This window comes from Nyctereutes procyonoides, unplaced genomic scaffold, assembly GCF_905146905.1.
Source record: "Nyctereutes procyonoides isolate TBG_1078 unplaced genomic scaffold, NYPRO_anot_genome, whole genome shotgun sequence".
NCBI classification, from domain to species: domain Eukaryota; kingdom Metazoa; phylum Chordata; class Mammalia; order Carnivora; family Canidae; genus Nyctereutes; species Nyctereutes procyonoides.
This window is the reverse complement of record NW_026575037.1, coordinates 13,742,864-13,757,544: the sequence shown is the minus strand read 5'-3', so window position 1 is coordinate 13,757,544 and position 14,681 is coordinate 13,742,864. Positions and strand designations below refer to the sequence as shown.

At 43.4% G+C, this 14,681-nt stretch overlaps 2 protein-coding genes across 4 annotated transcripts in view; one reads left to right on the top strand and one right to left on the bottom strand.

The window, feature by feature from the left end:
* LOC129506065 (torsin-1A-interacting protein 2-like) overlaps nucleotides 1-6,535 on the bottom strand; it is a 41,607-nt gene extending 35,072 nt beyond the window's left edge. The window contains exon 1 of one of the 2 annotated variants that reach the window (XM_055319522.1): nucleotides 6,470-6,535. The gene's annotated coding sequence lies outside the window, so the exon portion shown is untranslated. Of the gene's footprint in view, nucleotides 1-1,630; nucleotides 1,745-6,469 lie in introns of those variants that run through there. The other variant, XM_055319521.1, reaches the window with a different exon arrangement.
* Nucleotides 5,611-14,681, top strand: part of TOR1AIP1 (torsin 1A interacting protein 1) — a 43,080-nt gene continuing 34,009 nt past the window's right edge. Inside the window, exons 1-3 of one of the 2 annotated variants that reach the window (XM_055319518.1) lie at nucleotides 5,611-6,632; nucleotides 8,354-8,431; nucleotides 14,047-14,094. In XM_055319518.1, the coding sequence (XP_055175493.1) occupies nucleotides 6,152-6,632; nucleotides 8,354-8,431; nucleotides 14,047-14,094 (607 nt within the window). In that variant the 5' untranslated portion in view covers nucleotides 5,611-6,151. Of the gene's footprint in view, nucleotides 6,633-7,002; nucleotides 7,176-8,353; nucleotides 8,432-14,046; nucleotides 14,095-14,681 lie in introns of those variants that run through there. The other variant, XM_055319519.1, reaches the window with a different exon arrangement.

Genomic DNA, 14,681 nt, shown 5'->3' with positions numbered 1-14,681 from the left:
AACTCCTTTAGTGTTAGTAAAGAGAAAAGTAGCCCAATTAGTAATAATAGTTCCCATCCACTGAGCTCTTAAACTATCCCATTTAATACTCCAAATAACCCGAAGAATCTCCACTTTGCAGATGAGGGAAGGAGCTCAGAGCAATAAAGCAATCTGCCCAACTCACACAGCGACAGAGGAATTCACACTCAGCTCTGACTCCAAATTCTGTACTTATGGCCAATGTTGGGAACATCATTCTTTATTCACAAAAAATCTGATTTGCTATATAAAACTTACGATAAAGTATAGTCACTATGCAGACTTTTCTGTTGTGGGATACAGCAGTAGCAGTAATCATAAGATGTAGAATACTAAGGAAATATTAATACAATTAAAAATTCTAAATGCAAAACGAAAAACAGCAGAAAGCAGTTAAGGCTTCTCTGAGCAAACTTCCCTTCAGGAAATTCAAGGGGTAGTTCAGATGTGGATTTCCGTGGTATTTGCTTTAACATGTCTTCTTAGGCAAGAACAAATTATATACAGGACACGTTATTAAAATACCCAATAATCCTCAAGTATTATTACCTAAATTTGTTTATTCGTGAGTATCTCTATGCCAGTACAGAAGATAAGTGAGTTTCAATGAGTCACTCATGGTGATGTGATAACCAGCAGTAAAAGTGGTTGGTAATCAAGCTGTGGACTCTGCCTTCAGCATAATAAACATTACTGAGGAGAGGATCTCCCTTAAAAGTTTCTGTAGCAAATTTCAGCTTTCAAGCCGTTGTAATCCACACTCAGACGCTTCCAAGAACATTTTTAGTTCTACCATGAAGTTCCGTTTTTCATTACATGATTTTTCCACTGGCCATGTATATGCTAATCATGTGCTTAAAAAATAAAACTGATAAATATGGATAGATTCCATGGCCCTACTTCTTTTCTCTGCCACGGCCCCAATTCTTAAGAAAAAAAAAAAAGAAAAAAATAGACGAGTAAAGAATTTCTCATACGGATCCAAAAAAATGTTTTAAAACCCAGAGACAGGTAAAACCAAAACAAAGGCAGTACGTACAACCAGATTAAGATAACCTCTGTAACTATGTGTAAAGTCTAACAAGTACTATGCACTTTCTCGAAGGAACAGAAAAAGGGGTGAACTTTCTCAACGGAAATGAAATACAACCAAGAATATATACATAATACGTCAGCAAAACCGTAATCGTAGGATCTTAACAAAACTTCAAACCGCCCTTTTTAGCACCACTAGGCTGAAGAGGGTGGGGGGTGATAGCAGTTCTGTAAGGATCAAGACGACGAACGAGGAGATGCCGGAGGCACGCAGGTGGAGGGTGTAAGCGCCACCTGCACTGGCCGCCTTCCAGTTCACATTCTGAGCCTTATCGGAATTCTGCTTCTCAAAGTCCGCACCACACATTTATTCCCACCTTACTCTATTTTGACGTTTATGATTTCTCTTCTTTTACTCCAAAGCAAAAATATGCCCCCAAACTGCTCCGATCAAGGTTTTCTGCGGTGGGGAGGTGGGGGTGGGGAGGGATCGTTTGGGAAAAGCCTTTCCTAGGAAGCTATCAGACCGAATATTAGCACTTGGAAAAGTTGTACATGCATTTTCCTTACTTACAAGTTCCAGCAGGGCCTTAAACGGTCAACTGTCAACGTCAGGGAGCCCCGCGGGGTTCCTTCGGCTCCGCGACGCCAGGCTGCACCCCTCCTCGGACGCGGCGGATCCAACGTCGTCCCGGGCCCCGCCCACGTGACACGACCTCCGCGGGGAGGGGAGGAGCACGGCATGCCGGGACTGGTAGTCGGCCCGCCCGCCCGCCCGCCCGCCCTCCCGGCGCGCCCCCCCGGCGCGCCCCCCCAGCGCGCCCCCCAGCCACCTGCCCGAGCGCCGCCGAGGGGCGCGGGGAGCGCGCTCCCGCCGAGCGGCCGGCCGGCCGGGGTCCAGTTTCCCCGCAGTCCCACGGGAGGGCGCGCATCTCTGCCAAGACAACCGCCAACCCCAGGCCTTAAAAATGTAGAGGCTGCAACAACCCGTGGAAGCAACTCCGCGAGGCGCACGACCCACTACTGGCAAGCACCGGTCGGACGTGACTTGGAACCGGCCTCTCCCTTTACTAGGTGTGTCCTCAAACGAGCTGCTTAATCTAAACCGCAGTTTGCTCCTGTCAAATGGGAACAAGGCTCCTACATACATACCTCGTAAGGTTATTGTGAGTAAATGTGCTAATTAACGTATGTAACGGTGTAGCTGCTAAATGACAGTAGTAAATGTTGAGTAACAAATTGCTATTTAATTCTATAAATGTGAAGATTGAGAGATGACAAGGAATTTACCCTAGAAGACACAATCAATGGGTCAGGGGCAGTCAAGTCTAAAATTCCTATTCTACACCAACTCAAAACACAGAAGAAAATCTCTCTTAAAGCTTACTTTCTTTTTTTTTTTTTCCATCTGTAAAGGGCATTTATTCTAAGAATCTAAAAATCTGGACAAAGAATATTGAACTTTTTAGAAAAAGCCTACATGGGATTTCGTGGTTTCTTCCTAATACATTAACAAACCTAGTAAGGAGAAAAGAAAAACTTTTAAAACAGTATCTCTCCAGTTTGTCTGCAGTTATGTGACTTAAAATATTCCTGTTCAAAAGTAAATAAAATATTCCTGTTCTATTGAGGTAAAAGCTGCAAACTTTGGTAAAGTTAGAAAAATCAACAAATCATTCCAAAAAACACAAAACTGAAGGAGAAAAAAAATAAAAAACATGAAACAAAGACACAACCAAACCCTAAGTTATAGCTTTCTTGGTACATATACAATAACTACAAAAAAATTCATTTAAAAAAAGTACTTAAAAAAAAAAAACCAAAAAATTCCCTCTTATAATTCTCAGTTGGTGAGCTGACCATTTAATTGAAAGGATCCACAGAAATGCAATCACCCCCACTCACTCACCCGGAGTGGATTTGCACGCAGAAGGGAGAGGGAAGAGAGGTCCAAGTTCCAGGCTCTTTTCAGTTTTGCTTTGAGGGCTGTCTCCCTGTATGTGCCTCTCCTCTGCTCACTCTGGAGGAACTCAGCCATAAGCCCTAGGGAGCAGTGAAGTAACTCCCCCACCAACCCTGGGGGCCTCTTTCGAGAGGGAACTTTCTCAGAGTGGCCCACTCTTGTGGTTGCCCCAATTCCTGTGGCCAGAAGAGCCAAGTGCTATGGGCCACGCTGCCTCAGCAGGATTGGGCCTGATCAGGCTGTGGGGTTCCCAACTTTGGCCTCACTTCTACACATCTCTCTCCTTCCTGAAAAAGGCACTTAGGTATCATACCAGATCCTTAAGGCCCAGCAGCTACCTCCTTGGGATAGACGAGATCGGGCACGTTCAGGGTGGTATGGCCGTAGACACCTCCTTGGGATAGAAGTGGAATTTTATACATTTTTCAATTAATAAATATTAAAAACAAAAAAAAATGACCAATACCCTATTTTACTTAAATTTTTATCTGACTCCCGTAGAATGTAAACTCCAAGGCCGGGAGGGTCATCTTTTGCTCTATTCTTTCACTGCCATATCCCCAGCACGTAGAACAGGGTCTATCTAGTACACAGCAGACGCTCAAATATTTATTCAGTTAATGATTCTTCAGGTAGTGGTGATTTCTGGTGCCTTCATCTCTCAATCATTCTCTTTCCGCAAAAGTCATAGGATATGGGAACACTCCTAGAAGCTGTTTAATTGACTGTAATTTTAGATTCAACAAAGAATAAGTGGAAGAATTATTTACTATACCCCATTCACTTCGTTGAATTTAACTTTAGTTAATTTTGGTATAACATTTCCAGCTAGGCGCTTTCATTTGTACTTTGTACACTTTCACAGTCTTTAAAAGATTTTTCCCATCGCTTGTGAGAATGGGGAAAAACGGAGGTGGCTACTATTCCTTTAGTTTACTTTGAGTATTTTAATCATCTTTAACTTATTAAAAATAACAGTGTTGCCCTTCTACATAAAGTTCTTTCCCTGTCTGATCAGAAATGTGATTATGCACAATGAACTGATGGATGCTTTTCCAGTAAGTAACTGGATTTCTGCTTACTCTAAACAAAAAAATCAAATACAGAAATCACGTTATTTTAAAATAAGATGTTTTCTTTAAAAATAGCTGCATTCGAAATCCAGTGTCGGGGCAGCCCAGGTGGCTCACTGGTTTAGCGCCACCTTCAGCCCAGGGCGTGATCCCAGAGACCCGGGATTGAGTCCCACGTCGGGCTCCCTGCATGGAGCCTGCTTCTCCCTCCGCTTGTGTCTCTGCCTCCCTCCCTCCCTCCCTCCCTCCCTCCCCCTCCCTCCCTCCCTCCCTCTCTCTCTCTGTGTCTCTATGAATAAATAAAATCGAAAAAAAAGAAAAGAAAAAAAAATCCAGTGTCACCAACACTGGATTTCTAGACCTAGGCACAACAGCTAGGTATATAAATTGATGCCAGCCATTTAATCTGAATTTTTTGTATAGGTCTTTCCCTAATAAATGGCAAATTCCCTAAGGGTAAAGAGTACATATTAATTTAATGTATACATCTATCAAACACCTATTCTGTGCCAACATAGGTATAGGTATTGGACTCTTACCTGTCTTGTCTTGTGATCCACTTAATTCCTTTGTATTTTTCAAATTCCCAAACTAATTGTCTAACATCCAGAGCTCATGCCTCTTCCCGGTACTGATGACCTGCAAGCCTCTTACGCTATTGGCTACGAATCCACTGCCTCTAACGTCACGTCTTTGGGGCCACCCTTAGAGTCTAGAAAACATCCACAGCAGAAAATCTGGTTTGACAAGAGTTTAGCTTTACCTCAAAGTTAAAGTGATCAAGGCTGGTATTTGTAACGTTGCTAGGTGTGGGAGGCAGGAATGGCAGCGCTAGAATTATGCATTCTTATTACCCAAAGAGGGGGAAAACCCTAAGCAATATATAGGTGTTCAAGTCATCGTGCCCCTGATTTCAAGATTCCTCATTTGTTTCTTGGGAAAGCCAAACCCGTAAGTTTCCTTCCTGAGCCTTTACAAGAATCCTGGGTAACGCAGTGAACTGACTATTCACAATAATACGAACATCATCTTCTCTGCTCAGTAACACGTGGTAGAACCGCTTGTCCTTTCTTTTTAAAGATGCCCCCAAAACCCGGAGTTCCTCAAGTTTGTAGCCCAGCTTCTACACACACACACACACACACACACAAAAAAAAAAAAAAAAAAAAAAAAAAAAACAACAACAACAAAAAACAAAAAAACTGCACCGGTGAATGTTTTTACATGCGCTAATAACGTTCATAACGTGCACTTTGCACATCGGCACTACAAAGGTTCACATCCTTTAATGACGACATTATGAGGCTTTTATGATGTTTAAGAGTGAGCCACAGTAACAGGCACCTTATAAAAGAAATCGTTAAAGAAAGGCCAGGCATCGCTCAGTGTACCGATCGTCGCAGCAGTTTCTCCAAGAAGAATTAAATCCCACAATTTCTTTCCACCCCCCCCCCCACGCGCCTCCCCCCAAGAAAAGACAGCATTGGCAGAAGTTGTCTTCGCATGGTGACTCCTATAGAAACACTTGGAAAGGCAGGGCCAAGGCAGCGGTCAAATCAGAGCGACTCCGGGGCGGCGAGGACTCCGAGCTGGGCACCCGACTCTCGCTCGGGCTGCCTTCCCGGGGGCTCGGGGGGCGGGGGGCAGCACCCGCGCCTCCCGCGTGGGCAGCGGCGGCCGCGAGCCGCTGGGGCCGGGGAGGCAATCGGCGCAGCCGGCTGTCCCCTCCCCCCAGGCCAAGGACAGCGACGTCGTCCTCCCGCTTCTCCTCCTCTTTGGTGCCTTCAGCCAGGAGGCGGGAGTGACCCGCAGCAGCTGACCCGGCATCGGCACTGCCTCTCTCTCCCACAGCCCTCAGGACGAGCCATGGGCCCAGAGGCGGCTTCGCAGCACCGCAGCGACGACGCAGGCGGCGGCCCCGGCGCCTCTCAACTGCCTCCCTGACCGCCGCAACCACACCCTCGCAACAGCCGTCGCCACCAACGCCAGGAGAACCGACGGACGCGCCCCCCCGCTCCGCAAACCACCTTCGCGATCGCCTCAAGCTACGTCAACAACTATGGCGGGCGACGGGCGGCGGGCGGAGCTGGGGAGGGAAGGCTGGCGGATGTACGTCACACCCCGCGCCCCCATACGGGAGGGAAGGCGCCGGCTCGCCCCTCAAAATGGCGGCGGCAGTGACGCGCCTGCGTACGGAACTCCTTCGCCGTCGCGCCACGGCCGGCGGGAAGTGAGGTTCTCGGAAGAGCCGCCAGAAGTGTACGGCGACTTCGAGCCCCCGGTGGCCAAAGAAAAGTCCCCGGGGAGAAGACGGCTCTCGCTAGAAGAGTTCCGGCCTGAGTCTGCGAAAGGGGAAGTGCGAGGAAGCGCCTACTACCTTCGGTCTCGGCAGCGGAGGCAGCCGCGACTCCAGGGAGCCGAGGAGATGAACACGCGAAGGGCGACCCGCCTGCAGGAGCAGCAGCAGCAGCAGCAGCAGCAGCAGTCACCGTCTCCGGTGACGACCAGGAGAGGGCTACGGGACTTTGATCCGTCTGAAGGTGAGCGAGGCCGCCGGAGGGAACAGTCTCCGCGGCGAGCCGGGGAGCGAGCGCAGCGCGCGGGCGCGGGCGCGGGCGCGTGGGGGGGGGCGGGGGCGTGTGCGCGTGCGTCCCGGCGCAGCCCCTCGCCGGGCAGCGCATCCCCGCCGGGGCTCCCGGGGCTCGCGGCGCGGGGGGCTCCCCGACCGACCGCAGGCGGGAGGGCTGGAGCGGCTCGGGGGCGCGACCGGAGCGGCGAGCTCCGCGCATCGCCGGGCACCGGCCTGCGGGGGAGGAGGGGGCTCCGGGCCGCCTCTCTCTGCGGGCCTTCGCGGGGGGCAGGGGGGTGACGGCGGCTCGGGGGGGCCAGCGGGGCAGGGAAACACTTCAGGCTCGCTTTCACGTCGGTTCCCTCCGTTCTGCGGATGTTGCTACCAAAGCCACTTCCATTTCCTCTAACTCTCAGAGGCCACGAGTCCCCAGCTGAGAGTGATGGTTCTGGGGTAGCCTCCCAGGCTTTTCTCCATCGCTGCCGAGGTCGGGGGAGGAGGAGGGAGAAATTGGGTGAGTGGGCGTTTGGAGGGAGCGCGCCGTTTTTTGAATGGACTTGAGACCCCACCCGAATACTCCTACCGAGGTGGGGGTAAGGCGAGTTATCCTGAACTTGAAGATCCCTGATGCCTGATGAGCTTGAGCTGATCGCTCTTTCTCAGGCAGGGTGGTCTCTGCAAAAATTCGCCACGTGTTTGTTTGGTTTTTTTTTTTTTTGCGGGGGGGGGGAGGGCTTCGATGCAACCTCACTGGTTACTTAGCTTGACCAAGGAAGATTCTGAGTTAGTTTTCCTCTAAATGGGCCGAAAGGATGTTGGCAAAGTGAGCGTGTAGATTTAGGTGAGGCACAGGTGAAGCAACTCCCTTGAGCCTTCCTCTCCCGCCCACTTCCCTGTCCCCTATCTGAATCACGGGTGTAGTTTCGTGGGAGGCCCATGTAAGGCACCAATGAGGTAAAAATCCGGGGGGGGGGGTTTGAATCACAAAGTGATTGCATCCTTGGTGGTAGACCATGGATAGATCGATAGGAAGAAGGAAGTGCATCTTCAGCTCACAGCAGAGCTGTAGGCAACGCTCGTCTCTGCTGACCCATGCAGCACTGACACATCTGAAGATGCCTTGATTTTGAAAACTTTATTTTAAAGAAAATGTTAAGTTAATATGGGGTGGAGCTTACTCCAGACATTTTAGCCTATGTGTATGTTCTATCTCTCTTTTGGGATTAGAAATTTACTGAGGACAAAGATCCCATCCTATTTAAGGTTGATTCCATCTCCTTCAGTATCTGAAGAGCGCTTTGCCCACGATAGGCAACAAATAGGTTACATTGTATTGACTCTGGCACAGAGCCTCGTGCAGTTATAGAAGCTGACTTTTTTAATACATAAAGGATTTACTTCTGTTTTAATAACTCTATAAGGATCTTAAACATTTTGCACACTTCTGCTTTCTTCGACATTTCTGAAACTCTGGACCGTCTTTTAAATTTCTAAATTAATATGGTTTTATTATAAAGCATCAAAGGTGAATAGTTTATTTTTATATTTTTAAGAGTAGTAGTTTTGGTGGACCTAATTACACATTTCTAAAGAATTACTTGCCTTTCTGTTTATATATTGCTGTTAGGGTGCATAATCTGGACCCAAATGTCAGTCTTTTGAATTTTGACATATGTAATGTCTGTTCTTTAGAGGATGAACCATCTACACAAACTATTTTAAGCCAAGCAGTCCCGAAGAAAACTATCCAGAGAATACAAGAAACTACAGGTAAGAAAAGCGATTTTGTTGTTTGCCTTATCTGCCAGCTTTTTTTTTTTTTTTAAGATCTTAATTTATTTATTCATGAGAGATATAGAGAGAGAGGCAGAGACACAGGCAGAGGGAGAGGCAGGCTCCTGGCGGGGAGCCAGATGCGGGACTGGATCCCCGGACTCTGGGATCACACCCTGGGCGGAAGGCAGATGCTCAACCACTGAGCCACGCAGGTGTCCCAGCTGCTCTTTTTTATGTACACATTATAGCCTGATTCATCAAGGGTCCCAAATCATAACTTACCCAGATTTCCAGTGAATCTTTTCTATAGATTGTTTATTGAATTAAGCCATACAGGCATATGTCAAGAAAAGATGGGGTGAATACTTGATAGCTATGAATTACCAGCCACTTTGTATAAGGTAATTCATTCACATAACTCTGCAGGATAGATGTACCCATTTTATAGGTGAGAAACCTGGAGCTCAGAGAAGCTAAGACTCTTCCTTACCATTACATTATATGTGATGGAACCAAAATTCAGACCCAGGTTTGTCTTCTCCAAAGCCTTTTCATTTTCCCCAAGTACCTCATTGTCATTATCCTGTATAATAATTAGCTACTCAGTGAAGTTCATTAGTGTGGTGTGCGTGAACATGCCACATTACCTTCTATTTAAAATGGATTAAGTGGGGGGTGCCTGGCTGGCTCAGCATGAGACTCTTGATCTCAGGGTCATGGTGCCTACTTAAAAATAAGATAAAATGGATTAAGTAACCTGGAAAGTCAAATCATGAGATGATATGGTCAATGTTTCATGAGATCTGAAATGTCATCAGTTGTAAGATCCACCATTATTGTTTTACATAACACCTAGAAGGAAGAAATGCTGCCAATTAAACTGTAATATGCCATAGATGGTATGATGCATCCCAATTTCAGAGATGTTAAAGTGTAAAAATATTCATATCTAAGTATCAGTGTAACAGAAGTAGGCTACATTGATAGTTACTTGCATTTTAAAATTGTTTAAACTATTTTGAAAAGTAGGGGAAAGGATTTAGTTCAGTTATTAATGCTTATTATCCTTATTCTTTGGTTTTCAGTTCCATTAATTCATTTATTTATGATTTCATTTATTTATTCATGAGAGATCCAGAGAAAGAGGCAGAGATACAGGCAGAGGGAGAAGCAGACTCCTCGCAAGGAGCCCAGTGTGGGACTTGATCCTGAGACTGGGACCACACCCAGATGCTCAACCAGCCACTGAGCCACCAAGGCATCCATTCCTTTATTTTCAAATTGCTTTTTTTTTTTTTTTTTTTTTTTGCTAGGGAAGTCCCACAACCATAAATAATGGTAGCTATGAAACTGACTATTGCTAACTTTTTTTTTTTTTTAAACTCATATCTTGACTTCTTTCCTTATCCATTGCTTCTGATAAGATTATGCTTTGGGGCACCTGGGTAGTTCAGTCAGTTTAGCATCAGACTGTTCAGGTCATGATCTCAGGGTCCTAGGACCGACCCCTGCATTGGGTTCTCCACTCAGTGTGGCATCTGCTTGAGAATCTCTCTTATCTTCCTGTGCATGTGCTCTCTCTTTCTCTCTCAAATCTTTAAAAATAAGATTATGCTTTATAATTTGACCTATTCTGTTCTCAATTTATAAGATTCAAGTTTAATTCCAAATAAATACACCCTTTATATTTAATGTCTGTGTTACTGTGTTAAGATTATAAACTCTCTTAGAAAAGTGCTTTGAGTAATAAATACTGAAATTAGATATTTCCAGCCATTTAGAAAAACCATATTCTTGAGATTTTTATTTATAGTAGATTTAATTGCATATCTCTTATACCTAGATAAGCAAACTTTTCTTCTTTAAAATATAGAGTAAACATATATAAAAATTATGGTGCTAAGTAAGTTGACATAAAGATTGTTGAGGACCAGCCTGTAGACTGTTATAAAAGTATGATATATATCTTCAGCATTCTTTTGAGGTTCACATTTAAGAATTGCTAATGAGGTACACAGGGACATAATATTGTGCAAAGAGCACTGAACTTTGGTTGAGTTACCCAGCTACCTTGAGCCTCAGGCCTTTATATGATTTCTCCTGCCTAACCCACAATGCCACTGCAGAAATGATACAGTGTATGCAAAATCACTGTACACAGGAAAACATACAGGTATGAGGGTTTTTTTCCCCTCCTCATGGGACATTACAAGAAATGTGAAGTTAATCAAATTTTGATTAAAGCATTTCTTTTTCTCACGAAGCTTATGTTATAATTGGAAATGGAAAAGACAAAACGTTACCCTATGTAGATTGATGAAAACCATGCATAAATTATCTGGAATATATCAGTAGTTCCCTGTGAACTAGAAATAAGGATAGGTGCGTCTTTGAGAGATTTGGGATACCAAGAACTCAATGTTTTAAAATATGTTGTATCTAGTACTTGGCATGCTCCCATCTCATGCCATAAAGGAGAAAGAGTTAAAGAAATTATTGAATAAATGCTTGTAATGTCTGTCTAGCAGAGGAATTATGATAATGGGGCATTTTTAAAAGATTTTATTTCTTTATTTATAGAGAGAGCAGGGGGAGGGGCAAAGGGAGATGGACAAGCAGACTCCCTGCTGAGTGGGGAGCCCGACGAAGGGTTCAATCCCAGGATCATGACCCAAGCTAAAATCAAGAGTCAGATGTTCAACCAACCAAGCCACCCAGGCACCCAGGAGTCAGTCTTTGATGGAGGACTGCTTTAAGTACAAGTTTAAGTATAGGCCCTTCCTCTTTACAGAATCATAGACTTTCAGTTTAACTTTGGTGTTCAAAGTACTGCTCTAATTATATAGAGGATCATTGATTGGTCTGAGAGAAATTTGTCCAAAGATGCTCTTAAGAATAACTCCTTAAGGAGATAAAGTGAGTGGGAAATATCAGAGAGGGTGACAGAACATGAGAGACTCCTAACTCTGGGAAACAAACAAGGGGTAGTGGAAGGGGAAGTAGGTGGGGGGTTGGGGTGACTGGGTGACTGGGCACTGAGGGGGGCGTTTGACAGGATGAGCACTGGGTGTTATGCTATATGTTGGCAAATTGAACTCCAATAAAAAAATATACAAAAAAAAAAAAAAAAGAATAACACCCTAGAGCAGGACGTGTAGGTAGATCAGTTGGTTAACCATCCCACTCCTGGTTTCAACTTGGATGACTCTTGGGTAATGAGATCAAGCCCTGAGTAGGGCTCCCTCCTCATCAGGGAGTCTGCTTGAAGATTCTCTCTCTCTGCCCCTTCCCTCACTTGTATGTATGTGCGTGCTCTCTCTCTCTCTCTAAAATAAATAAATGAATCTTAAAAAAGAATAAAGACTTAAACCAAGGGGCCACCTTGTAAAACAACCTAGTAAAGACAACTACATCATTTGTCATCCTGTTTTTATAAGTCATGGTAAATGTTGATTGTATTAGTTTAGAAGGAGGGATATAGTTTGAACTCTTGTTCAAAGTTCCAAAATTGAAATATTTTCACATTAAAATAGCCTTTGGGTTGTTCATTCAGTTCAGTCCATGTATATTTACATAACTGTTCTGTGATCAGATTCATTCCTTTCTGGAAATCATGAAGCTAATTTTACAATATGAAATTACATTAGGAGAATTTCATTCACTTAAGTTAAATATTTTTGTTCTAACAGATGTGGTATCTATGTAAGTAAATCATAGATAAATATTTTTGAATGCCTGCTATTTTGTCACAAACATTTGACTCTTTGGCTGCTGAACATTTGATTCTTTGGAGCATTCATTCATTCTCCAGATATTTATCGAGCACCTACTTTATGCCAGTCCCCATGCTAGATGCTGGGGTTGCAGTGGTGAGCAAAAGCAGACAAGGGACGAAGATTGCTACAAAATAAGGGTGCTTGCTATTTTATTCTTTAATACCTCTGTTTGGTACTCTGTCTCCTTCAAGTATCTAATATAAGGCTATGTACATCATGGTGCATATAGAAAATGCTTCTTAAAAGATGGAACTGAAATTGTAATTGGTGTGTATAGATTAAGTTGAGCTTTAGGTTTTTTTTTTTTTTTTTTTTTATTTATTTATGATAGTCACACACAGAGAGAGAGAGAGAGAGAGAGAGAGGCAGAGACACAGGCAGAGGGAGAAGCAGGCTTCATGCACCGGGAGCCCGACGTGGGATTCGATCCCGGGTCTCCAGGATCGCGCCCTGGGCCAAAGGCAGGCGCCAAACCGCTGCGCCACCCAGGGATCCCGAGCTTTAGGTTTTAACTGAACCTGAAAAAGGGTGGGAATACAGAAGAGGAAACAAGGACAGTTGAAATGATGGAATTATGAACATGTACAAGATTTATTTTTAAAGCTATTTCTATAAGTTCTAAATACCTGATGCATGAAACACTAGCAACTAAGATATTTTGTAAAATCTTAGAGCTGAAAGATTTAGGGAAGTCATCTACTCAAAGTTTCCGTCAGTGCAGGGTGTCCTTTTGTTATCCATTCATTATAGTGCCTGACATTTTCAGTGAAATGGAAATCATTCCCTCGCTATCTGTTCTATTTTGGAGATAACAACAATAATTTATTTGCTCCAGGCATTAAGGAGGGCACATGATGAGATGAGCACTGGGTGTTATATGTTGGCAAATTGAATTTAAATAAAATTTTTAAAAATTATTTAATGAACTAAAATCTACTTTGCTATAACTTTCTCTTGTTGATCTGCTTTTTTTGAGCTACATAAAATCAATTTAATTGCTTTTCTACATCTCTTTTAAGATGCATAGAAACATGCTCAGTAAGTATTTTTTGAATAAATGAGTGGCTGGCCCTTCAAACTTTCTCACCTAGATACTTTAAAGGGGACATGGGGCTAAGTCAGTTTTATAAAAACAAACATAAGGCTGCTTATGTAATGGAGGGGACCAGTGATAGCCAGTTCAGAATGGTTTTCACAGTTATACAGAGGCAAACAGAATGTTTTTTTATAGAGACAAATAAACATAATCCAAATTTAAATATATATTGGACTTTATGTTGTTTGAAGCTCTTTGAGAAAACACACCTTGGTTTACTAGGTTAACATTTTATATAATGGTATTGGCTTCCCCATTAACCCTAACCATAGACAGTCTAAAATAAATCTTGGCTAATGTTAACATTTTATTTAAAATCAGAGTTTGCATTTCTTGAGTACATACAAGATTAAATAGTTGGAGGGATTATATTAACTCTCAGGAAATTACCCCCCAAATTAAAATATGCCAGGAATAATCTGTAGTGAGAGTAAGCCCCAAATGGAATAAATAATTGAGTTGGTGCTACAGTGCAAATTTTGGTTCTTAATTGGGAAATTCAGAAAAGTTTTATTTGGTATTCTTTTCTTTTTATATAAATATTGTCTGTTAGAGAAAACTGCATATTTTTCCACCATGTTCATAAATTTTTTTGTGGCACTGTTATATTCCCATACTTAACATAATGAAAGGCTCAGAAAAAATCTTTGTTGGATAAATAGATGATTGTATAATTTAGTATGTTTGACATTTCATATTTTTAAAAATGTTTTCTTTTCTTATATTGGTGAGTGAAGATCCTGTAATCAGCCTGTGTAGACCCCCTCTAAGAAGTCCAAGATCTGGTAAGAGATTGTTTTGTCTATTGGTTTAATTGTTTCATAAATATATTCTATTTCTAAATAGGTTAGTACATGTACTCATATGGTTCAAAATTTTTAAGTTATAAATATGCAGTGAAAGTCTCCCTGGCCCCTTTATCCTTTACCCACTCAGGGTCCTCATCAGAGGCAATCAATGTTTCCAATTTCTTAGGTATTTTTTTAGAGCTATTCTATGGCGATACAAGGAAATTCATGTATAAATGATATTTACCTTTCTTTTTAACACAAACGTTAGCCCAATAAACACTCTTTTCTGCACCTTCCTGTTGTCAGTTTCTATTTTTACTTAACATACTAATATATCTTTCCATATACGTGTATAAAGGGCTTCTTCATTCTTTTCAAGAGGTTGTTCTTATATGTTGCTATGATTCCTTTTGTTAGCATGATGATTTTAAACTAGGATCAGGTGGGATCCCTGGGTGGCGCAGCGGTTTGGCGCCTGCCTTTGGCCCAGGGCGCGATCCTGCATACCTGGGATCGAATCCCACGTCGGGCTCCCGGTGCATGGAGCCTGCTTCTCCCTCTGCCTGTGTCTCTGCCTCTCT